Source organism: Anomalospiza imberbis, chromosome 15 (genome assembly GCF_031753505.1).
Source record: "Anomalospiza imberbis isolate Cuckoo-Finch-1a 21T00152 chromosome 15, ASM3175350v1, whole genome shotgun sequence".
NCBI lineage: Eukaryota > Metazoa > Chordata > Aves > Passeriformes > Viduidae > Anomalospiza > Anomalospiza imberbis.
The window spans coordinates 1,042,985-1,066,948 of record NC_089695.1 but is presented as its reverse complement, the minus strand read 5'-3'; the positions used below and the strand labels follow the sequence as shown (position 1 = coordinate 1,066,948).

Below are 23,964 nucleotides of genomic sequence, written 5' to 3'. Positions count from 1 at the left end.
AGAGGTGGCCGAGGGATGAGGTCAGGCTGTTGTGTGTTGCTGTTGAGTTAGAAATGACAGACTCATCCGAAGGTTGATTGGTAATTGCGCTCCTTTTTATAAGCTGTTCCAATCCAGGTAGATTTGATTGGTCATTTAGTTAATAAATTTCACTTGATTGGTTAATTAACAAGATGCCCTTCGTATAAACAATCCTTGAGAAAAACAAGAAAACAGGAAGTAGGAAAGGTTGTTTATAATAATAAGTTATTATTGTTTAACTTCAACTCCCTAAAGTCTCCAGGCCGATTCTGGAAAAACCTGTCGCCCTGTACTTTTGAGAGTTTTAAAGTTCTTCTAAAAGTTTCCTACACCTTCTGATATTACATATTTCAACTGAATTTTCTCACACCGTTCATGTAAATAATAATTGTTTTGCACTCTTCTTTGTGGGTGGAGAGAATTGATGGACTGTTGGTTTGACCAGTGTGGTTGGAGAGGTGGCAGTTTCACCCTCCGATCCACTGGCACTTTTGCTATTGTATGTATACTGGAGTCAGAAAATAAAGTTTACTTTTTTGGGTTCTTTTTCTTTCCTTTTACATCTAGCCTGCTTCTGTGAGTTATTGTGTGTCGCAGAGTGATACCTGTCTAGTTTTCTCGCTCTCTGACCAGGCTGCCACATCCGCAGTTGTGAGCCATGGGAAACACTCCCGTGATCCTGTGGGAGCACTAATCCTGCCCAGTCACAGCAGCTGGGACTGACCGGCTCCACATGGATCCTGACCCTGCGGAATGAACCTGCTCAGGCAGGGCCACACCTGGAGCAGGGGTTGGAGTGCTGGTGTCCCCAACATCGGGACACAGAAGTGTTGCAGCAAGTCCAGAGAAGGCCACCAGGTTGCTAAGGGGAGCAGCTCTCCTGTGCAGACAGGTTGAGAGAGTTGGATCTGCTCAGCCTGGAGAAGAGAAGGCTGTGGGAAGACCCCCCAGTGCCTTCCAGTGTCTGAAAGGAGCTCCAAGGGTGCTGAAGAGGCATTCTGCGTCAGGAATACGAGTGACAGCACAAGGAGCTGGAGCCGGCAGCCAGGTTGGGAGAGCTCCCCGGACACGGTCCCTGAGCCGGTGCTGCTGCCCCTGCGGTGGGCGGGCCTGCGGCAGCACAAAGGGGCGACACCGGTGCGAGGCCGGGCTGTGATGTCACACGGGGTCCTGGCCATCTACTTGGTTTGATTTAGAGTCTGTTTCTCCTCCGGGGCTGACCAGGTATCCGTTTCAGCGCTCGCAGGTGTTTGTTCGAGAGCAGGCGGTCGCGCAGCGCTCCCTGCCCTCGCGGGGCGGCAGGAGCGCGGTTCGCAGGGAGCCGGAGCCGCGCCCTGCAGCCGCCCGCGCCTGCGCGCAGGGCGCTCCGGGGCCGAAACACGCATGCGCGGGAAGGGGCGGCACGGGCACGGCCCTCCGGCGCATGCGGCGGGCTGCGCACGCGCAGCACGCGGCCTGACGCAAGGCCGCTGCAATCGCCGTGCGCTTTATCCTGTCCGACCTTGAGTGCGCGGCCGCCACAGGACCCGGGCTGCCACAGCCGCGCCGGTGTGCGCCGCGCCGCTCCTTTGCCCGTGTCCCGCCTCGGCCCGCGGCGGCCCGTGCAGCGAGCCGTGCAGCTGTGTAGGGAAGCCACCGTTCAGCTGCGCCGCCGGTGCCGGAGTCCGAGCGGCGCGCCGAGAGCGAGCGGTGGGATCAGGCATTATTCGGGCCAGCCCCCGGCGGCGGTCCTGCGGCGCGTCTCGGCCCCCCCGCGGCCCACGTGGGTGGAGGTTTCCAGAAGAGCCGCGGCCCCGCGCGCCCGTCCTCCGCCGCCGCCATGCTGAGCGCGAGCCGCCTGCCCCTGCTGCTGCCGCGCGCCGCGCCCGCGCCGCCCGCGCGCCCCGCGCAGGTCAGCGCCGTGAGGGGCCGGGACACAGGGCGGGCCGGAGCGCTCCGGGACACAGAGCCGAGCAGCGCTCCGGGACACAGAGCCGAGCAGCGCTCCGGGACACAGAGCCGAGCAGCGCTCCGGGACACAGGGCGGGCCGGAGCGCTCCGGGACACAGGGCGGGCCGGAGCGCTCCGGGACACAGAGCCGAGCAGCGCTCCGGGACACAGAGCCGAGCAGCGCTCCGGGACACAGAGCCGAGCAGCGCTCCGGGACACAGAGCCGGGGGAGGACACCGGGGCTGTGAGGGCCGGAGCGCTCCGGGACGCAGAGCCGGGGCAGCGCTCCGGGGCTGTGAGGGCCGGAGCGCTCCGGGACGCAGAGCCGGGGCAGCGCTCCGGGGCTGTGGGAGCGGCGAAGGGCGAGTCCGGGCCCGGGCCGCGGCTCCTCGGTGCTCAGGCTTTATTAAGAGCAGGCTCATGTGGCTGCGGGGCCATGCGGTCCCGGGGGGTGTAGAGGAACCTAAACCCAGAGTTTTAGCTGTGTTGGGGCCTGTTTTGTGCTAAGGACGTTTGTAGTGAGGTCGCTCGGTTCCTCGCCGTGCGTGTGATGGTGGCAGCGGGGATCGGGCTGTCCGATTTAAGGACAAGCGGAGACCGCAGATCCCCCGCGCTGTGCCGGCCCTGCTGGCTCTGCTCTGTCGCAGTCTGAGCCACCCATGCACTGCGCCTGGGCCTTGCGCCTTTAAATATCAGGAAAGGAGTCATGCCTCGTTTCCGTTCCCATTGAAATATCTTTTTCGAGGTTCGCCCTTAATCACAAAGGGGGCTAATGCTTCCCGAGCTCTCCGGGATGCTGCCAAGCTGGGGCGTAGCTGGGGTTGTGCAGCAGAATCTCAGCTGCAGGTTCCTCGAGGGGATGCAGTGGGGCTTTTGTTGCTGACCAGGTACAAAGCTCTGAGAAATGGGGTTAATGTTTATCTGCTGCTGCTCGTGGAATGCTGAAGGCTCAGTGTTGATTTACTGAGATGTCTCTTGCCTGGTAGCACACTCACAGATTGTTCTGTCTGAGGGAAATACCTCTGTTCTGGTCATAGAAATTAGAGTTGTGGCAGATGATCAGTGCAGTGTTTGGGGGGGCTGTTTATGTCAGCCTGAGTCTTGCTCAAGTTATTCGTTCCTTTGCAGTTAAGTGTTTAAAGAGGGTACATTGCAGTAGGACAGTGTTGCTTCTGACATTGCCTCTAAAAGCCTTGAAGATCTCTTGATGTCTTAAAGTAAATTCTCATTTGAATGTCTCTGTTTTCCAGACATTTTGGAATGGCCTCAGCCAAAATGTTCTCAGAGCAGCATCCAGCAGGAAATATGCGTAAGTGCTCCTTGGGGTGGTCATGTTTGGCTGTTGGTGTTTATATTTGCTCTTCCTGATACCAGAACTGATTATTTGAGCTAGGGATTGGGTAACAGAGCCAAACCAGCAGAATAAAACTGGAGCCTTCTCCTCTAACTTCTCTAAGGCTGTTTCTTAATATCTTGTTTCTCTCCCAGGGAGCTTTGAGAATTGCTCTTCCCTGCTGCTTCCCCCACCAGCAGTGCCCACAAAACGTAGGCAGATGTTTGTGGCCGATGCTGATTCAGGCCATGGGCTGGGAAATCTGTTTGTGTTGGGAAAGCTGGGTCTGTCTGGTACAGCTGAATGTTCCAAGCTCACTGCTTTGTTATTGGAGCTGGAGTTAGAGCCCCTGGCAGCTTGGGCACAGAGAAGGTGACATTCCTGGAGTTAAACAGTCCTGCTCTGCTGCAGAATGCCTTCTCCATCCCAGAATGTGCCTTTGTCTGTAAGCTGTGGTGCAAGGATTCTCTGAGCTTCAGAAGGGGTAATGCGCTCTTCCCAGAGAGGAGGAAGGGGTTCACCTTTGTCTCGTGTGAGAACCACTCCCATTCTTCAGGGCTAAATTCACCTGTTGCTCCTGAGGATCAGGAAGGTGGTTTGCTTTGGCTCTGGCTCAGCACACCCTGCATGGGCCAAGTGATTTATCACTGTGGAGTCTTCTCCCCATGCTAAGCCATGATAAATAAACAAATGCAATTTATTTGTGTTTTCACTGCAGATGAATGTTTTCAAACAAGTTTGAACACCAGGGTTGCCCAGAGCAGCTCTGGCTGCCCCCGGATCCCTCAAGTGTCCAAGGCCAGGTTGGGCACTGGGGCTCGGAGCACTGTGAGATAGTGAAAGGTGTCCCTACCCATGGCAGAGGGTGGCACTGGATGAGCTTCAAGGTCCTTTCCAACCTAAACCAGTCTGGGATTCTGTGATCAAAAGTAACCCAAAACAGCTCCTGTCTGTAGGAACAAAATTAGTTACGACTTTTTTATACCAAACTCTCAAGGGTTTTTGAGAAAATATAAATATATATATGAAGTAAAGATATTCTGGGGAAGAATAATATTTTATATTCTTATTTTAACAAGCATATAAAGATGACTTGTAAGTCATCTGGTTCAGAACAGAGGCACAAGCTTAAATTTCAGTGTAAGTCAGAGAGCACCTTAGGTCAGGATACAGCCTGGATTTGCTTCAACATTGAGTGGAAAATCACTTTGTCCTGTCTTTGGGACTGGACATTTTTTTTTGCAATTAATTATTTTCCTTTAATGGTAATTTTCCTTTCCCGTGATGTGCTGTCCAGCTCAGAAGCAATCAAAGGTGCCGTTATTGGGATTGACCTGGGTACCACCAACTCCTGCGTGGCCGTTATGGAAGGGAAGCAAGCAAAAGTGAGTAAAACAGGAGTGTTACACGTGGGGTGTCCCCAGTGTGTCCCCGAGGTGAGCATGTGGCTGTCACACTTGCCTTTGTGCCCAGGTGCTGGAGAACTCGGAGGGTGCCCGCACCACGCCGTCGGTGGTGGCGTTCACGGCTGAGGGCGAGCGCCTGGTGGGGATGCCAGCCAAACGCCAGGCGGTCACCAACCCCCACAACACCTTCTACGCCACCAAGCGCCTCATCGGCCGCCGCTTCGACGACTCCGAAGTGAAGAAGGACATGTGAGTGAGGGGACAGCGCCACTGCCAGCATCAGGGCAGCAAACACCATGGGGGTAGCACGACCTGGTCTGCTTCCGAGCACAGCCCTGCTCTGGGGGAGGTTGTTGTGTGTGCCCTCAGCTCTCCAAGTTCTGTGCTTCTGTCTGAGGGCCAGGCTGTGTTTAGCTGCACTCATTGCTGGTCACATTAAGCCTTCCATAGAAGAAAAAAGGCTTTCTGGTGCTTGCAGTGAAGACTTTTCTAATTCTTGAGGGTGTTTGCAATCAAAGCTGTGCGATCATACCTCAGGCCTGTGATTAGATGAGGTGTCTGATTAAAGCAGCAGAGAACAATGCAGTGTGTAAGCTCTGTGCAGGGCTGGTGCATAGGCATGAGTCCTGTCTGTGCATTTGATGACTTAATTCTCTTTCTTTGAGACCTTAAAATGGCTGTAATACATATTTTTCTGACTTGCCTCACTTATAAAGTTGGTATATGCATGTTATTTGCATTGTGTAAGTGTTGGCAGCAGCAATCTCTAATCGGTACCTCTGGGGCTCTGCTGGCGAGTTCAGTGGTCTTTGTTTAGAGCTACACGTGTCCAGCTGCTGGTACTGATGGTATGGGGTTTGTGCTGCTGCAGAAACTGAGTGTGAGTTTTGTGGTTTTCAGTAAGAACGTCCCATTTAAGATTGTCCGTGCCTCCAACGGGGATGCCTGGGTGGAGGCTCACGGGAAGCTCTATTCTCCCAGCCAGATCGGTGCCTTTGTGCTCATGAAGATGAAGGAGACTGCAGGTTAGTACATCTTGCTCTTTGCTGTCTCTGTGCTTTGTATGTGGAAGTGCTGCAGCCATAACAGTGCTTTCTTGGTACCAAACCCTCTGCTCTTGGAAGAGCAGGGCTGCGGATGGGGGAAGGGAACAGGGTGGGCTCCTAGGAAGCCTTAAGGAAGATCGATGCCTGCCTCTGTCTTGGATCTTTGGCAAAATATCAGTGCTTTACTCAAAAGATACTCATATCAGAATTGGTTGCTGATTGAGTTGATTCTGATTTTAATTGACCTCACACTCAGAAGGGGGAGCTCCATTTCCAGAAGCTGCAGTCCTTGTGCCTTCCTGGCTGCTGCTGAGCACAGGCTGGTGCAGCCAGGCTTGGAGTGGCTTTGCTCCTATTCAGCTGCTGGATACGTGGCACGTAGGCAGAGAGGGAGTGTTCAAGGGACCCCATTGGTGGGCCCTAATAGCTGGTGGTGACTTTAAATCTTCACTAGGGGAAAATACCTATTGGCCTGGAGAAATAGTCCTCTCTTTCTCAATTCCTTAAGTGGTTTCTGGGGAAACTGAGTGTAGTACAGAGAGGGAACAGTCAGTAGTGCCTTCTGCACCCTTACTTGTTGAACACTGTGTCCAGTGAGTGTGAGGAGGGCAGGACTGAAGCTTCATCAATTATTGTATGTTCAGTATTAGGTCCTGGGCACTTGCTAGAGGTCCACCAGTGCTTACCACACACCAGTAGTAAAATACAAGTATGTGGTGTGTGAGCATCTAGAGGTGATAGATCTGACTTACTTTGATCTGCCTTCAGCAGGGATCTGCTTCCTGGAGGGGTGTTGGCTTTTGGCTTGGGTGCTGCGTGGCCTCAGCAGTGGCTTTGCAGGCAGCAGAGAGCAGTGCAGTGTGTAAGCTCTGTGCAGGGCTGCTGCATAGCCATGAGTCCTGTCTGTGCCTCCCCACTGCATTGTGCACATTTGTTTTTTTTAGCAGGCCTCAATGTGCATTTGGTGACTTTTCTTTTTTGAGACCTTAAAATAGGATGTGATATATATTTTCCTGACTTGGTGTCTCAAACACTTACAAAGTTGGTATATGTACATTGCTTGTGCTGTCTAAGTGTTAGCAAGAGCAGATTCTATAAATGGGATGAAAATGAGTGACTTTACTGCATCACATGCAGTAAAACAGAGTGCAGCTTCAGTCTTATGCAATAAAAAGACAAGCTCTCAGATAATTCACTACAGTGGCATCCAGTCACTGATGGAATTGCAGAGTTGTGTTGCTATGCTGCCAGAAGTCTACAAACTATTCTGTGTTTTGTGGAAGGACTGGAATTGTGCACAGCTCCCTCTGCGTTTTCCCGGAAAACAGCAAGCCTGTCTTCTACTGGTTGGGAGAAATAATTTCAAACTAGGTGCTAATGGAGAGAGACTCTTTACAAAAGCATGTAGTGATGGGACAGGGGGCAATAGATTGATACTAAGAGAGTGAGTTTAAGTTAGATAGTAAGAGGAAGTTCTTCCTATGAGGGTGCTGAGGCCCTGGCACAGCGTGCCCAGAGACACTGTGGCTGCCCCTGGATCCCTGGCAGTGTCCAGGGCCAGGTTGGACAGGGCTTGGAGCAGCCTGGGACAGTGGGAGGAGTCCCTAAGCCCTAGCAGGGTGTGGAAATGGATGGGCTTTAAGGTCCCCTCCCAGCCATTCTGTGATTCTTTGAGTGATAACTTGGTGTTCTTAAAAGGATAACTTCTGTTTTGTCTCCTTTTTCTTCCAGAAAATTATCTGGGACATGCAGCAAAGAACGCCGTGATCACAGTCCCTGCTTACTTCAACGATTCTCAGAGACAGGTACTCATCAAGCTGGGAGATGTTGAGGCTCAAAAATTGCATTCAGTTTCTCTCAGCAGTCAGCACTCTTCTCATTCCTCCTCAGGCTACCAAAGATGCTGGGCAGATCGCTGGCTTGAACGTCCTGAGGGTGATTAATGAGCCCACAGCAGCTGCACTTGCCTATGGGCTGGACAAGTCTGAAGACAAAGTGTAAGTGCATAACACCAACCCTCTGAAATAAACCTGCTGGGACTGGCCTCCTCTGCTTGCTGGGTTTTAGAGCACTGCTTGGAGTTCTGCCAAGGTGAACTCAGCTGTGAGTGAGAGCTCTGTAATGTCCCCTCTGTTCTGTGCCAACCAACCTTGTTAAACAGAGTTCGTAACTTGCAGCTACAACTTAATTATCCAACCAGAGTGTCAGTTTGATTTCTTTACCTGCCGGTGGCAGTGGTGGGTGTGGCTGAGGACAGCTGGGTGACAGGCTGTCACTAGAGGTGCTGATGGGCAGCACAGGAGCTGTGCTGAGCTGTGCCAGCTGTCCATGGCTTGCAGCTCCCCTGCCTGCATTCAGTCCTCTGTTGCTCTCAGGGTGGTTACAGAAGTGCAGGCTTTTGTTAGACATTCTGTATTTCTGAGGTAGTGATAATGCTGGGGAAGCCTCATTACATTTGAAGCATGTGGGGGAAGAAACATTTCATAATAGTGCTGGTGTCCCTGCTTGTCATTAAATGTGAGAATGACTGATTTTGGAGAGGCAGGAGCTGCCCTCTCTGAAAAAATTGGCAAGGTCAGGCTTTGTGCAGCACATCTTCCAGGGAACCCCACATGGACTCTGAGTGCTCAGGGGGTATGGACATTTTGAGATTGTTCACTGCTGTCTTTAGGAGAGGCTTTGAACTTGTGTGGGCACCGGTGTGCTGCATGTCATCTCTTGAGGAGAGGGAGTTCTGAGCCACTCACCTTTGTGGAGAAAGTAATGTCGTCCTGCTTCTCCCTGCAGCATCGCGGTCTACGACCTGGGTGGTGGCACTTTTGATATCTCTGTGTTGGAAATCCAGAAGGGAGTCTTTGAGGTGAAGTCCACCAATGGTGACACTTTCTTGGGTGGAGAAGACTTTGACCAGGCTTTGCTACAGTATATTGTGAAAGAGTTCAAGAGAGAGGTAAGGTGTCTCTTGAGAGCACAGTCCTGTGTTACACTGCTTTTCAACCTCACTTCTTTAGAATGAGCATTCTCTTAAATTCTTAGGACTTGTCACCTCTGGCACTGCTGGAATTTAAAAGGATTAGACGCTCTTTAGCCTGGCTTCCACTTCTTCCACTTCTTTTCTTGAAGTGGATTATTCCTTTCCTGGAAGACACAGAATAGCAGAACTTCTGCCATTTTCACTCTGGTGTAGCAGGACTGTCCTATACACAGTCTGCTTACTTCTAAAAGTAAACATCTGTGGTGCAATTGAATGTGACAGGACAGATGCAAACAAGGGTTGCTGGGAGGAAACTGCCATGTAATTCCAACTCCTTTGCTAATTCAAGTCCTTTCTTCTTCTTCTGTGCTGCAGTAGCCTTTCCAAGGTTCAGTCTGTAATTCACTGTATGATCACTTGCAGAACAGAGGGCTGGCAGCCTGGAAATGCTGACTACCCCTGGCAGCAGGGAGAGAGCAGCACAGGGCACATGGCAGTCTGCTCTAGAAATAGCTTTTCAGTCAAGAGCTATGAGAAGGTGAAGTGCAGTGATGTGACTCCTGAGCAGGTGCTGAGAGTCTCTTAATTCTGTTTTTGTCACTCAGACGGGAGTTGACCTCACTAAAGACAACATGGCCCTTCAGAGGGTGAGAGAAGCATCAGAGAAAGCCAAGTGTGAGCTTTCATCATCTGTGCAGGTATGTGCCTGGACCCCGAGCATCCACTACCGCAGTCGGAGACACTGAGTTCTGCACTGGCTTTGTTTACTGAGCTCTCTGACACTGTTTTTTCTTCTGTGTAACCCAGTGGCATCACTGGCACAGGTGGTCACTCAGCAGGGTGGGCTTTCAGACCACAGAGAGCTGCTGGAAGCTGAGTTGTTGGGTGCTAGGTTTTGCCTTTTTTCTGGCACCACACCTTCTGATCTTGCAGGGAATGTGACCTATCCAACCTGTTCTGTACTTCAGAGGTGTGATGGGCATCAGGAATTTAGCTAGTGCTGCTGGGTTACTGGCACCACCTGCAGCTCTGTGCAAGCAGTTCCAAAATCTTGGTGCTGCTCATTCCACTGAAACAGCTAATTTGTGTGGTAATTCCTATACAGAATCTTGACTTACTTGCCTATAGACAAGTTGGCTGGACAATGGGCAGCAGTGACCCTCCCTCCTTTTTTCCATCACCTTTGTATATTAATGCAGTCAAGCGTGTCTTTTATTCATTACTGAATAAGGAACTGGAGAAGCAGCAAGTTGGGAGTGTAATAGTCCTGGCTAAGTGAAATTAAGGTCAATTACGTAGTAATTGAAATGGGGAGTCTGCCAAGTTCTAGCTTCTGAATGAGCATCTTTAATTTTATCTAGTGGTGGTCTTTTTGCTGGCCAGTGGGGAGCTCATAGCAAGGAGCTGAGGGCAGTCACAATAGCTGCATAGTTCTGCCAGAGACATAGCAAACTCTCTTTTATGAGCTCAAGAGCTGGCAAATGTAGTTTGTTCATACCAGGAAAGACTGAATTCTTTGACTCTTTAGCAGTGAAGTGAAGACAACTTGATATTGGTCCTGTTTTTTCCTAATACTTTTGACCATGCTGTGTATAAAGTGAGTGCACACCTCTAGTCAGCAGCATGGCTTTAATTCTTGTGTAAACTTAATCTCTAGAGATTAAGCACTAATGTTTTAATTGCTTTGGATTGTAATGTCTTTTGATGTCAGCATGACTCAGCACTTGAATCAGATGATTTCAGTATGAGATTTACTTTAAAAATCCAGCAGTGTGACAAGCAGACATTAAAGTGGGGACTGGGTTCCTTGCTCTAATTAACTTTGTGTTAAATGAAAATATTAGTATAATAATATAATATAAATATAAATGGCAGCAGAGTGGCTGTTGAACATGAGCTGTTGGCATTTAGAGAACAGCCAGGAGGGAAGGGAATACCTTCAAGGAGTTTACCTCCTGTGGAATGTCAGTCAGTTGGCAGAATCTTTGGAACTCTGCAGATGGGCTTTCTTCTGTGTTGTGCTGAAGGAGCAGCATTAAGGTTGTCACATCCAGTGTTACTGCTCTTACCTCCTGGCTGTGACAAATGGTTTTGCTCAACAATGAAAGACCCTGAAGCAACACAGTATTAAAATTGGGGTTTAACAGTTGTAACCATGAGGTATGGAACAAATTAATTGTCTTATTTCTGAAATGTCAAGCATAAAAGTGTGCCTGCTGCCACTTAAACTGGGCTGGAGGGTGAACAGCCACGCAGATACCTCAGTACAGGCCAAACAGAACCTGTAAGCTGATGTAAAGCCCATTCCTGGTTTTCCCTGAGCCTGTTTTCCATGCCACAGACCGACATCAACCTGCCCTACCTGACCATGGACGCCTCCGGACCAAAGCACTTGAACATGAAGCTGAGTCGGGCGCAGTTCGAGGGCATTGTGGCTGACCTGATCAAGAGGACAGTGGCTCCCTGCCAGAAAGCCATGCAGGATGCTGAAGTCAGCAAGAGTGACATTGGGGAAGTCATCCTTGTTGGTGGCATGACCAGAATGCCAAAGGTATGAGCTCAGGGCCTGTTCAGGCAGGGCTGGCACAGCTGCCCTGTGCTTGCTGTTTGGGGGAGTGGGACAGAGGAGCTGGGAGTGCTCAGGGCAGCCTCAGTGCTGAGGGTCCCGTGGGAGCACTGCCCAGCACCTCTCGTTCTGTTTGCTTAGCCCAGCTGGGAGCTGGGGGCTGGAGCTGAGTTGCAGTGTACAGAGTCAAGGTGGACGTGCTGGGAGGTGAAAGTCCAGCTGCAGCCTGACATTCTGGTGTGCACCGGGCACGAGCAGCATTGCTGAGAAGTGCAGGGCATTTCCTCTTGTTGTGGACTCAGTGTGGTAAAGGTACATTTCAGTGACAGCCACTTGCCAGCAATCTGTGCCTTCCAAGGGATTTCCAGCACTTCCAGCTATGAAGAACCTCCACGAGCAGAACCCCTCTGGTACCTGCTGGTTGTGTGTAATCAGAGCTGCCTCTTGGAGGCTGCTGTTGGCAGGCCCATTTACCTGCCTCTTGCAGAAACTCCTTATCTAAAGCCTGGCCCTTAGGTTCTGTGGAGATAAGCTCAGCAGGTAGCTTTAAAGCCTGCTGTGCTGACATGCACAGTTGTGCAGATAAGTGCTGCCTGCAGGTGATTTACTGCTCCTGTTCCAGCCATGCCTGCTGCTGCTCCTCCATCCTAGAGCTGAACAGGGATGTTCACTGCTCCCTCCAAGGGTACAGCTTGGCTTTTCCTGCAGAGAGCACCAAAATCTCACTCCAGAGGGATCACTCAGGCTTGGACTATTTGTTGCTTTGTGATTTGCAGGTCCTCTCTAGGACAGTAGGTGTGTACATGGTCCTGCTTGGGGTTGATTTGGGGTTTGGTAGAGCGTTTTTCCTGCCTGTGTTAATGAGCCTGGTGGCTGGAGGTGATACTGGTGTGAGGCAGAAGGTCACCCAGGCAGGGGAGCCAGAGCAGCAAGATAAACAGAAGCTCCTGTTCTGGCCAAAGCTCAGGTGGAGTAACTGCTGTACGTTCCCAAAGTCCTTGTTGTTCCAGCTGGATAAAGGAAAAGTGTATAAAGTGATGACAAACACAAAACCTTTTCCTGAAATATTATGTGTCCTTCAGGGGTGGAAGACAGAACTTAAATATTGATTTTTATTTTTCCTTCTTCGCCTCATAACCTCCAGCATGTGTAGCTTTGAGCTGACAGAATGCTTTCCTGAGTGCCTGTAGTTACAGCCCTGCCTCCGAAATTGGTGCCAGTGTGTTGTTCAGAGCCAAGCCTTCTCTTGGGTACCTTGTTCTGCTCTCTTCCCCCTGCTAGGAGGGAATGTGGCTCTGGAGCGCTCTCAAGGCCAGTACTCTGGGAGATGGACCGTGGGTGGTTACAAGTATTGTTTTGTACTGTAAAATACACCTCCGGAGGGAAAGACTTGCATTTAATTACATGTTCACACATAGAGTCCTCCTCTGTAATGAGCAGGTGTCTCCTGGCTGCAGGGCACAGCTGGGTGCTTGCTTCCAGCAATTTTCCAGGCACATCCCACTCACCTGGGCTGGTGTGCCCAACACCTCTACTGGGAGAGGAGGACCAGCCCCACAGCCTTCCCTTGTAGGGCAGAGGAGGGCAAGTCTGAGCTGTGCTCTGGGGCAGACCCTCAGTGCATTCCTGTCTGGATGCTTCAGCAGGAAATCTTTTGGGATCATGAGCACAGTCCTGGGGAATGGGCCGAGCAGGGCAGAGCTGACAGCAGAGCTCAGAGTGCTGATAAAACACATCTCCTCTGCTGAAACAGCCCATGAAATAGAGTTGGAAAATACTGTTCTTTACACAACTCTTTTTTTCCCTTTACTGCACACAAACAACATGAATTGTGCTGCTGGATTTTCCACCTTCCCTGTGCTCCTCCACAGCTGTACTGTCCTTGGCAGCTGTGTCCTGCTCAGTGTTGGCTTGCACAGTTCCCAGGGAGCCGTCCTTGACTCCCAGATAAGCCTGGAAGGATTCCCTCGGAATGTGGCTGGGCTGTATGAAGGCACTGAAGGGGCTGCCTTGCAGCTGGCACACACAGAGCCTCTGGAGAAGGGGCTGTCTGGGCTGGAATGAGGGCATTCAGTGCTGTGCAGGAGGGTGGGCAGTGAGGGAGCAGGCACAGAGCTGAGGCTCAGTGTTTATGTCTCAGGCTTTCATGACAGCAGCAGCATAAGGACATAGAGCTGAGCCAAGGCTGCTGTGGCCATGGTGATTCTCCCATGGATGAGCTGTGTTGTGTCTCTACTCAGGTGCAGCAGACTGTGCAGGAGTTGTTTGGCCGTGCTCCGAGCAAAGCAGTCAATCCTGACGAGGCTGTGGCCATTGGAGCAGCTATCCAAGGTGGAGTGCTGGCTGGTGACGTGACAGATGTGCTGCTGCTGGATGTAACTCCCCTCTCCCTGGGCATTGAGACCCTGGGAGGCGTCTTCACAAAGCTCATCAACAGGAATACCACCATCCCCACCAAGAAGAGCCAGGTAAGAGTTGGCTCTGGATGAGTGGGACTTTGCTGGTGCTGTCAGACAACTTGGGAAAGGCCACCCAGAGCATCACAGTAGATGGTTTTGCCTCCTTATCTGACAAGAGAAGCAGTGGAGAAATCAGGTTTCATGTCAGCCACTGAGTATCTCTGACTATCGCTGTGCCCAGGGGGGAGGGCAGTTGAGGTAACGATCTGCCAGGATGTTTGTGGCCTGGTGAGGGTTGCTGCAGTGCGTGTGCCGTGATGTCAATTGTCAACACATCATTCTGAAGAAGGATTGTGTGGAGCCCTTCTGGGACTGAGCACCACGCCCAGGGGAGAGCCCTCGCTTGGCTGAGTGCAGGGAAGGGGTTATCTTTTCTCTGCATTGTAATGTCCTGGTGCCCGGGGTGTGATCCCTTCCTTCCCTTGGCTCTGTCTGGGCCTGCTGCTGCGTGCTCTCTCTGATAACACCTGAGCTGCCTGGGGTGTGGGCTGGAGCCTGCTGCTTCAGGGGAGATTTTCTGGGGTGTGGTGGCTGCCCTGGAACCTGCTCCTGCCATGGATGGCCAGTTTTTGTGTCCCCAGGTGCATACAGGAGAAAACAACAGTGGCTTGGTTCTTGCCAGCCTTGATGCCCTGGAGTTTTGTCAGCGGAACAACAAGCATTTCATGATTTTCCCTTCCAAGCAGCTTCCTTTTTTTCCTTGTTCAGTGAGCTTGTAACTGCAGATGTTTGTGTTCTAATTAGCTATACAGTAACTTCCTGTTCCTTTTCCATAGGTGTTTTCTACAGCTGCTGATGGGCAAACACAAGTGGAGATCAAAGTGTGCCAAGGAGAGAGAGAGATGGCCAGTGACAACAAACTGCTTGGCCAGTTCACATTGGTACGTTGGCTTCTCTGTCCCTGACCTTAGACTTGACCTTCTTGGAGACGTTCAGAGCCTTCTCCATTTCAACTGCCCCCTGAAGGCAGTGTTGAGGGGGAGTCATCTTACAGAAGACATTTGACCCCTTTCTAGTACAAAAGCAGCCTCCAGAGGAACGGCCTAGCTGCGGGACAGCCTTTCTGTGGCTGAGGACCAATTGGCATTGAAGATGGAACTCAGAGTTTCTGAGCACTCCCATGTGGCACTGTGGCTACTGGACCTGGTCACCAGGAAGGGCTCTCTGGGTATAAAAAAGCCTGTGCAGTACCAGTACCAGCAGATAATCTGAATGCTGGCCTCTCCTCTGGTGTAGCCAAGATGGGACCTGGAGCATCTCCAGGATACCTGCAGTCCCCAGGGAAGCCCATTTTAGCCTAGTGAGACCCTGGGAGCAGAGTCAGCGTGAGCCAAGGTACCCCAGGATGCGTGTTTGTGGGATTGCAGTGTGTGCGCCATGATGTTAAACTGTCAACACATCATTCTGAAGAATCGTGTGGAGACTTTGTGAACTGAGCCCACACCCTGCTCCCTGGGGAACAGATGAGTTCTAGGATTGCAGGGAGCAGAGCGGGGCTGCCCAACCAGCTCCCTGAGCAAAATGGGTTTGATTAGTCCTGGCAAAGTTTGGCATGGTTAAACTGTCCAAGTTTGCGTGAACTTCCTAGGAAGAGCCCTGCAGAAAGGAGGGACTTTGCCCTTCTGTACTTTTGAAGGAAGCTGTGCTGCCTCTCACTGTCTTAAAATGGTTCCCCAGAGGTGGCCAGTGAAATCTATGTCCAGAACTGAGGAAATAGAGCATCCTGCTAGAGCTATGGAAGAGGGGCTTGTGTAGCAATAAAGCAGAACCAGTACCACCTTGGAACCAAACCTGGGGGTTCTCTCTTGTGATTTCTGTGCACTCTTCGAGGGCAGAAACCAGATACCAGTGCACAGCATGGTGCCAACAGGTACTTAGAGGACTCCGCTCTGAGGGTTGTTTAGTGGTTCATTCAGTATCAGATCCCCAGGGTGATGTGCCCAGCCCTTGTCCCCTGAGCTCTGTCCCTGTGGGAGCTGATGGCCAACCCTTGTCTTTGCTCAGGTCGGGATCCCTCCAGCGCCGCGGGGAGTGCCCCAGATCGAGGTCACCTTCGACATCGACGCCAACGGCATCGTGCACGTCTCAGCCAAGGACAAGGGCACCGGGCGGGAGCAGCAGAGTGAGTGCCCTGGGCCTGACAGGGAGTTGAGCAGGGGGTGCTGAGGGTGATGCTGAGTGACTCCAGGGGGAATGGAGTGTGCTCCAGTGCTGCCTGGATGGTGTCCCACAGTCCAGGGTGGGGATGGAGCGTGTGGTTCCATGCTTGGGTCACCCCCACTCTTCAGTCTGTTGCCAGTGCAGCACAGATGCAGCTGAAGTCATCTGGGCCTGTGACTCCCCTGGAAAGGAGGGTGGGCAAAGGGATAAGTGAGAGCTGAGCTGTGGGTTTGTGTAGGGCAGCGAAGTTTCTGTAAGCACACAGCCTCTGCCCTCTCCAGTAACCTGCTGCCAGTGGATGCTCTCCCTGCATGTTAGGCAGAGATGAAGCACCTGCCTATGCCAGTGTCAAGGCAGCTCTCGCTGGCAGGGTTTCACCACATTCCAAGTGGTTTTGCCCTGTGTGACAGTCCTGCCTTGGTGTTGCCATCTGGAATAATTGCAGCAACACATGAGCAGAGTGCAGCTATTTCCTGGGTTTCCCGCATGGATCAGCTGTGTCCCAGTGCCCAGGTGTTGGGCACACAGGGTGGCTCACCGAGGGCTCACTGGTGTTTGTGGGCCGTGCAGCGTCACCGAGGTGTTTGGGGCAGTCACGTGTGCCCTGTGTTACCCTGAGGGGATGGAAGTTGGAGTTTGGGAATGCAGCATTGTGTATGAGTTGTCCTTGAGCTGTATGGGAGTGCTGTTTCTTTGGGAACACACAGGGATTGCTGTCTGTGAGCCTGGCTCCATGAAGGTGCCAGCTTTTAAGGGAGAATCAAATCAGGAGGATCTCTGACTCCAGAGTGTGTTGTGTGCAACTGAGCAGACCAGCCCTGTGTCAAGACCCTGCTTGTTTGTAATTATTTCGTTATAAAAGTCTGGAGATTGGGGTATTTTGAAGCATCAGGTTTTCCCTGTAACCACCTTGTCCATTTTCTTCTGTTCAGGCTGGAAGTGTCTCCAGCTGGCAGGAGGCTCAGGGAGTTCAAGTTGTCAGTGTATTCTGCTCTGTGATGCAGTGAGATGTTGGGCCCTGTGTACTGGGGTAATTAATGACATAGTTGACAGTTTCTAGAGCTCTGTGGTGGGTTCAGGAGATTAATTTTAAGCATTTACAGATTTCCCTGATAGAAAATAAAACTCTTTTCTCCCTTATTACTGGAAGCCTCTGCACTGACCTTCGGCTGTTTCTTGGAGAGAACCCTTGAGCATTAAATGCTCCAGTTAGCAGAAGTATTAACTATGCACAACTGGAGGGTGTATGCTGCTTTTAATCACACTGCTTGGCATTTTGGCAGCAGGCTGGCACCAAAACCACCCTGCTTGTTTCTTGGATTTCCTTGAAGATCTTGAATGTGTGGCAGCCTTCTGCTGCTGAGTAAAAGGCTGCTGGTGACAGGCAACCAGAATTACTTTTAGCTGTCTACCTGTAGGTAGATGTGGACCTAATTACGAAGCTGAATTGCTCATCTCATATCTGTATCCAAAGGAGACCGCTGTGTGTGTGTGTGTCTTTGTTCAGGATTCTGTTCCATTGACAAATATTCCATAGAAAAGTTCCTTTAAATGGTGATTGTAGCATGCACTTTTATGGGAATTGAGATATCCTGGATATTGGTCCTCTTTCAATTAAATTAGACTAATTCCTGCAGTAAAGCCAGAATCTGGACTATGCTTTTTGACACTAATAGAAGGAAAAGACCAAGGAGGGGATGTGTAAGAGCCTGCCCTTAGAATCATGCTCCATTCCTTATTAAGGGCAATGTGAGGAGCTGGGTGGGGAATGTTGTCTTACCCTGCCACCAAGCCTGGGCTGTTTTCCAACAGGGAAAGGAATCTTTGGTGAAACCATTCCTTCTCTTTGGATTTTTTTAATTGGTTGGGTTTTTGCTGGAGGGTTTGATTGCTTGTTTGTTTGTTTGAGGGGGTTTTAGCTTTGATTTTTATTTTTTTAGTTCTGTGGTTCTAATCTGGGATGCTCCTTTGGTTTGAGGGTTTTGGTGTACCCTCACTTTCTAGGAGGATTAAGTGAGGACTGGCCAGAGTTACTTGCAGACCAGCAGACAGGGAGTGTGTGGCAGAGCTGGGGAGTTGCAGATCCAGGAGATGAGGCTTTCACCTGGCCAGCAGCATCAGTGGCTCTTTAAAGAGTCACAATCTTTGTCTTGCCCACAGGGCCTCCCTGGGTGCAGAGTCTCTAAGTGAGGCTGCTGCTGATAGGCTGGGGAACAATTCTTTCCTCAAAGGTGAGAGTAGATCCTTTATTCATGTTCTTCTCTGCTGCAGTTGTTATCCAGTCCTCTGGTGGCCTCAGCAAGGATGAAATTGAGAACATGGTGAAGAACGCAGAGAAATACGCGGAGGAGGACAGGCGGAGAAAGGTAACGGGGTTACAGGACCTTCAGGGAACAGAGGACCTGCTGCTTTCACCACTCTGCTCTGAGCTGTGCCCACCCCTGGGGGGGCAGGGCTCTGCTCTCTGGGCTCTTACCCAGTCTGCTCCTTTCCTTACACTCAGTTGACACTCCAGGGTTGCACAAAGGTGTTTGCCGAGGCATTTGGCTCTTGAGGCTAGGTACCTTGCCCTGTGTGACTGCACTTTTCTGCTCCCTGAGCAATTCCTGGGAGGCAGCAGTGGGCAAACCCACCGGCTGCTGATCATGGCAAACGGCTTTGCAGCTCTGGTGAGGGTTTCTGGCATCACTGCTCTCCTCTGTCCCCATTGGCATCTGGAATGCTGTGTCCATGTGAGCAGTGCTGGCCTCAGTGCAGGTGAGGCCAGAAGGAGGTGATGGAAATCCTCACTGGCCTTGTTGAGGAGATGGCACTTGCCATGGAGGAGTGACTGAACCTATAATACACACAGGATTAATGGTTGGAACTAATTGGTTTAATGAGAGTAGTACTAATGAATTATGCATCTAAATATAGAGCATTGATTTCTAAGCAGACACAGCACAGGCTGACTCTGGGATGTGGCACCAGCATGTGTTTAGTGATTGCTGAAACTGGCACATGGAATTGATCCACTTTGTGTCTTTCAGTCTGCAGGAGCCTGTCTCAGGTGTCCAGGCAGTGCTGTAAATCTTGCCGCCAGTAGGGAAGGGATCAGAAGAAGACTGAAGGGGAGAAGGCATGGAATAAATCCCCAGGAAGCAGCACTGCCTGGCCTCAGAACCTCTAAAGCCACAGAGCAGTGGCTGATGGGCATTTGTAGGTTAGCTGGAGAGCCTTCAAAGACCTCACTCTGAAAGTCCCACTGTTTGAATAACCTCATCATTGCTGTGGAGTGTAGGGGAAGGTCTGGCATCTAAAGAGGCTGCACTGAAAACTGTTCTGCTGCCTTACTTTGTATCTTAAATTGCTGGATAAGTTCCTCTCTGTTGTAATCCTGAAGTGGGACTCACCCCTCTCCAGTGAACTCACAGAGCAAGGTGACACTTGTATAACTGTAATTTTCAAAAATTGCCTCGGTACACTTTTCTGCTCCTGGTTTTACTGCCATAAAAGCATCAGAAAAGCATAAAGGGGAGTTTTTGTAATAAGGGACCATGAATAAAACCACCCAGCATTTGCGTTGTCTCTCGTGCCCCTGTTGCTGAAGAAGCTTCAGGATGTTCTCCAAAAGCTCTGCTGCTTTCCCATGGAGCAGAGTGTGCTGTGCTGTCCCTGAGGTGTCTGTCCTTTCCCATGTGCCAGCAATGGTGATGCATTGGTCACTTGTAGTTCAGTGAGTGAAAGACTGAGGGCTGACTGGCAGACTCCTCTCAGGGCCCTGTGGGGCCACAGTGCACCTAGAAATGGTTTGCTTGCATTTCTTCTTGCCCTGGTGCCATTAAGAAGGACCCTGGGTGGGAACTTGAGTAGAGCTTGGCAGTTTGGGGCATGAAATGCCACCACTTGTGTCACCAGTGGTGTGGGCAGCAGCCCTGACGAGCTCTCTACCCCAGGAACGCGTGGAGGCCGTGAACATGGCTGAGGGCATCATCCACGACACGGAGTCCAAGATGGAAGAGTTCAAGGATCAGCTGCCAGCAGATGAGGTAGGTGGTTCCTGATCCTGGAGTGCTACAACACATGAAATTCCTCATAAAATCATTGCTCACATTCCCACTTAACTCCCAGCTGGCTCTGGCCAGCGGCTCCAGCTCTGGCCGTGTTTCCACGCTAGGTGAAGGTGGCACTCATTGGGAGGGGTGAGTGTGGCTGAGGGGAGGATGGTCAGACACCCTTGGGGGAGCAGGGTTTGGGTGCTGGCAAATAACCTATTGCAAAGTGCCGGTTGGTGTCACTGAGGCTCTGAGCCCCTGGGAAGCTGCTGATGAGAGGTTTCTGACAGAACTGTGTCCTTGGCGTGGCCTTGCAGTGCGGTGATAAGGGCTGTGCTGTGGCTGGCTCCTCAGAGAGGAGGTTTGCTCCAAGGCTGGAGATTGTGCACAGTGCCTGCCCTTGTTAGCAAATGGACAGAGGCAGAGCTTCTGTGCTCTCCTGGCAGTGCGTGCACAGTACCCAGGAACCTGGGGGCAACAAAAATCAGTGCCCACTTAACTCCAGTTTTTCTCTCTTAGAAATTAAATGTGTATTTAATATTCAAGAGTGCTTTTCACACCACTCAAAGGCAGTGTGTTGTGAATTTCAAAAGTCAAGTTTAGAGGAGTGTGCCCAATTACCTATTTAACAACTCTGGGAAGCAGAATTAAAGGGCTCCTGGGGGCTCTGAGGTGTCTGAGGGAGCACAAATAGAGTTTGTTGGTAGCAGCCTCTGGTCAGTTAAAGGCTGTTGCTCTGGCAGCAGATGGGGACAGGGCAAGGGGCAGTGGTTTTAAACTGCCAGAGGGCAGGGATAGGTGGGATATTGGGAGGGAATCCATCCCTGGGAGGGTGGGCAGGCCCTGGCACAGGGTGCCCAGAGCAGCTGTGGCTGCCCCTGGATCCCTGGCAGTGCCCAAGGCCAGGCTGGACAGGTCTTAGAGCAACTTGGTTGAGTGACCATGGCAGGGGGGGGTGGAATGAGATGATCTTGAAGGTCTCTTCCCCCCACAAACCATTCTGTGATTCCGTGATAATGGCTGGCTCTTGGTTTGGAATGATGTGAGAGAGTTTCCTCTCACAGGAGCACAGAGCCTGAATCCCTGTTCCCTGCAGGGACTGTTCCCTGTGACTCCCCTGGGGAGGTGGGGGCAGCCGCTGCTGGCTGGTGCTGATGGTGGCCATCACTGCATGTCCCCATCCCGTGGTGTGCTGCAGAGCTGTGCCCGTGTCTGTGATCCCTGCTGGCACAGCTGTGCCCAGGAGCCCTCTCCAGCAGCCTGCCAGGGAAGGAGGCAGTGCCAGCCTGTGCAGGGACTGACAGATGGCTCCGGGCTGGGCTGAGCCTGCTCTGCTGCTTTGCTCTGAGCTCCTGCTCCATGGGCAGCACAGGAACTGACCAGGGCAGGAGCAGCCTTGCTCACCAGCTCCCCAGCAGAGCTTCAGTATCCATGGAAACCAGCTTGCTGTCCCCTGCCCTGGCGTGGCTGTGCCAGGTGAGCTGTGCCAGGCACAGAGCACAGCCCTGGCCAGTGGTCAGGCCCTGCAGAGCTCTGTTCTTGGCACCTCTGCCCAGACAGCAAACAGGGCCCCATTAATGCTAACTGGGACACTGTTAGTGAAGTGGACAGGTGCCCACTGGGAACCGGGTACAGTCCTAGGCCCTGCGCACTCACTTTGAGGCTTCACTTCATGGCTTCTGGCACAAAAAGGTGGCCAGCAGGTGGTGAAATGACAGGATGGAGATTAACAACGAACCAAGTGCAGCATTTTACCTTTGTGTCTTTTTTGCAGTGCAACAAATTAAAGGAAGAAATTGCTAAAATGAGAGAACTTCTGGCTCGTAAAGATAGTGAAACAGGAGAGAACATCAGGCAGGCAGCAACCAGCCTGCAGCAGGCTTCCCTGAAACTCTTTGAAATGGCATACAAGAAGGTAGGTGCATGGCCAGTTCACTTTCAGAACCCTCAGATGGGGAGGGGAGAATCAGGACACTGAACTCTTGGGTGGGAGGTGGTGCTGAGCCTCTGTGCAGCTCCCTCTGAGTGACAATGGCTGAGGGGCAGCTGTGGAATGTCAGGGAGAGCGGAAGGCCTGAAATCCTGCCCATGCTTCCAGGCTGGGTGTTCTGTTACTGTACTGCATTCCCTGAAAAGGGGGAAACTCCTAGTAAGGAGCATCCAGAAGAGTAAGGAGAGAGCTTTCCCCTCAGTGCATGCAGTGCCTGAAGGAGTAAGGTAACTCCTGAACTTTCTTCAGGGTGATTGTAAAAGACAATTCCTGTTCGGTCTGCCTAAAGCCACCGTAAAGGCCTTTGGGATTTTCTTCTCCACCTCCTTCCCAGTGGAAAGCCCTTGCACCCACTGGCACCTGGCCAGGGTGTGCTTGCCTGTGCAGGGAGGTGTCTCAGCATGGCAGTGGCACAGTGCCCAGGTGACCTTGGTGCTGAGCTCTCCTTACTGGGGACAGCTGCTTTCCTGATGTCAAACCAAGCCCTGAGTGCCGCAGCGTCAGCCTGTTACATCCCCCGGGAAAAGGAATAATGGGAAGATTGTTCTCTCCCTCTCAGAACTCAGGCAGAGATGAAGGTTTCCCTTCTCAGTGGACATTGCTCGTTGCACTGAAGGGAGGGTTCTCCAGGCTGGAGCGGACCTGAGCAGCCAGCCAGCGAAAAATGGCCAGGAGAAGCAGTTTGTGTTACCAGAAGTGATAAACCTGTTTGTTCACAGATGGCCTCGGAGCGAGAGGGTTCTGGAAGTCCAGGAGATCAGAAGGAAGAGAAGCAATAAGGAGTCTCTGTCTTGCCTTGATGAGAGAATGATGAAGAGGTCGATTTTCTTGATGCTTGGGAGAGAAGGGACCTTCCTGAGCAGCAAGGGGCAGAATTCAGACTTACTGTGTTTTTGCAGTATTCTATATATAAAATTCTTCAATGTATAAACTTAGTGATGTGTCTGCTAGATAAATTGTCACTTGATGAAAGTTAATTCATGCCAGACAAAGTTATGAGTTTGGCCCTGGCGTGTTCCCTGAGCACCTGGGGACTTGCTGATCATTTAATATTGACACAGTGGTGTAGTAAATCCGAGATCCAAGCTTGGAAACCATGTCATGAAATTGGAGAGTGGAGATGGAAGCTCTCTGGGGAGGGGGAGGAGAATAAGATCTGCATGGCCCCTCCTTGTGGGTCTGAGGAGCTGGGAGCAGGTGGAGGGCTTGGGAGCAGCAGGGGCAAGACTGGGGACGTTGCTGGAGACCATTTAGCCCCGAGCTAGGCTGGTACCTTTGTTCTGAAGGAAAGGGGCTACTTCAAACTCAGCTGTAACATAATTTCTTAGAAAAGAGGCAGCGTGGAAGTTCAATACTTTGCTTGTCTAAGCCTTCTGCTCCATCCTGTGTCTGTTCTCTGCTTATGGTAAAACAATTTCCTTGATAATAAAACTGTTACTGGATCCATTCTGGATTTTTTTTTTAATAAAAGCAGAAAAGTGTCCAACATGGAGTTCCTGGTCTCCTGGCCTTTGATGGAGAACATGAGCACTTTACTGCCTATGACAGCTGCAGGGGGAACAGCCAGGCAGCTGTAACTTTCTGGAACTTGTGCTTCATTCACAGGCAAAAAGGAGGTTTCTGGTGTCAGGTTGAGGTTGGGCTCTGTTTAGAGTCAGTGCTGCTCTGACGAGGTGCCCCAAGTCCTGTGACTGCAGCAGCAGTGGGACTTCACCGTCAGGCACCTTGTGCTTGGGCTTAGCCTTACAAAACAGGCTCCAGGACTGAGCAGCACTTGCCCGCTGTGCTTCCAGCAGCCCAGCCTTGCAGGGAGGTGCATAAATGTAGCTGTCTCCTTTTTTCCCGTCTCTTATTCTGTGTCTCTTGAACTGAAATAGAAACCGCGTTTGCAGCTGTTTTGTCCTGCCAACTCAAGTAGTGGAGGGGAGGAAAGGATGGGTTTTGTTCTGGCAATCAAGACAGTTTCCACCAGAGGACAGAGGTGGCCCGGTGTATGGTCAGGAATCATCAGTGTGGCTTCATTAAAGGGAAGTTAGTCTGGCCCAC

The 23,964-nt window shown here is 51.4% G+C and overlaps 2 protein-coding genes and 2 non-coding genes across 4 annotated transcripts in view; all 4 read left to right on the top strand.

Moving 5' to 3' along the window:
- The window catches only part of ETF1 (eukaryotic translation termination factor 1), a 66,450-nt gene that overhangs the window by 14,538 nt on the left and 27,948 nt on the right, over positions 1–23,964 (top strand). The window lies entirely within an intron of this gene.
- On the top strand, positions 1,649–23,410 carry HSPA9 (heat shock protein family A (Hsp70) member 9). Its single transcript, XM_068205439.1, has 17 exons — positions 1,649–1,912; positions 3,201–3,259; positions 4,581–4,668; positions 4,757–4,938; positions 5,590–5,714; positions 7,467–7,540; positions 7,626–7,732; positions 8,523–8,685; positions 9,315–9,407; positions 11,051–11,260; positions 13,516–13,743; positions 14,511–14,615; positions 15,739–15,856; positions 18,166–18,260; positions 19,830–19,922; positions 21,703–21,843; positions 22,638–23,410. The coding sequence occupies exons 1-17, from the start codon at positions 1,841–1,843 to the stop codon at positions 22,695–22,697; spliced, it is 2,013 nt and encodes a 670-aa protein (XP_068061540.1). The 5' UTR covers positions 1,649–1,840; the 3' UTR covers positions 22,698–23,410.
- Positions 13,984–14,055, top strand: LOC137483351 (small nucleolar RNA SNORD63). Its single transcript, XR_011004425.1, has one exon. It is a non-coding gene; the product is annotated as a small nucleolar RNA SNORD63 (small nucleolar RNA).
- On the top strand, positions 15,107–15,175 carry LOC137483352 (small nucleolar RNA SNORD63). The gene has a single exon (XR_011004426.1). It is a non-coding gene; the product is annotated as a small nucleolar RNA SNORD63 (small nucleolar RNA).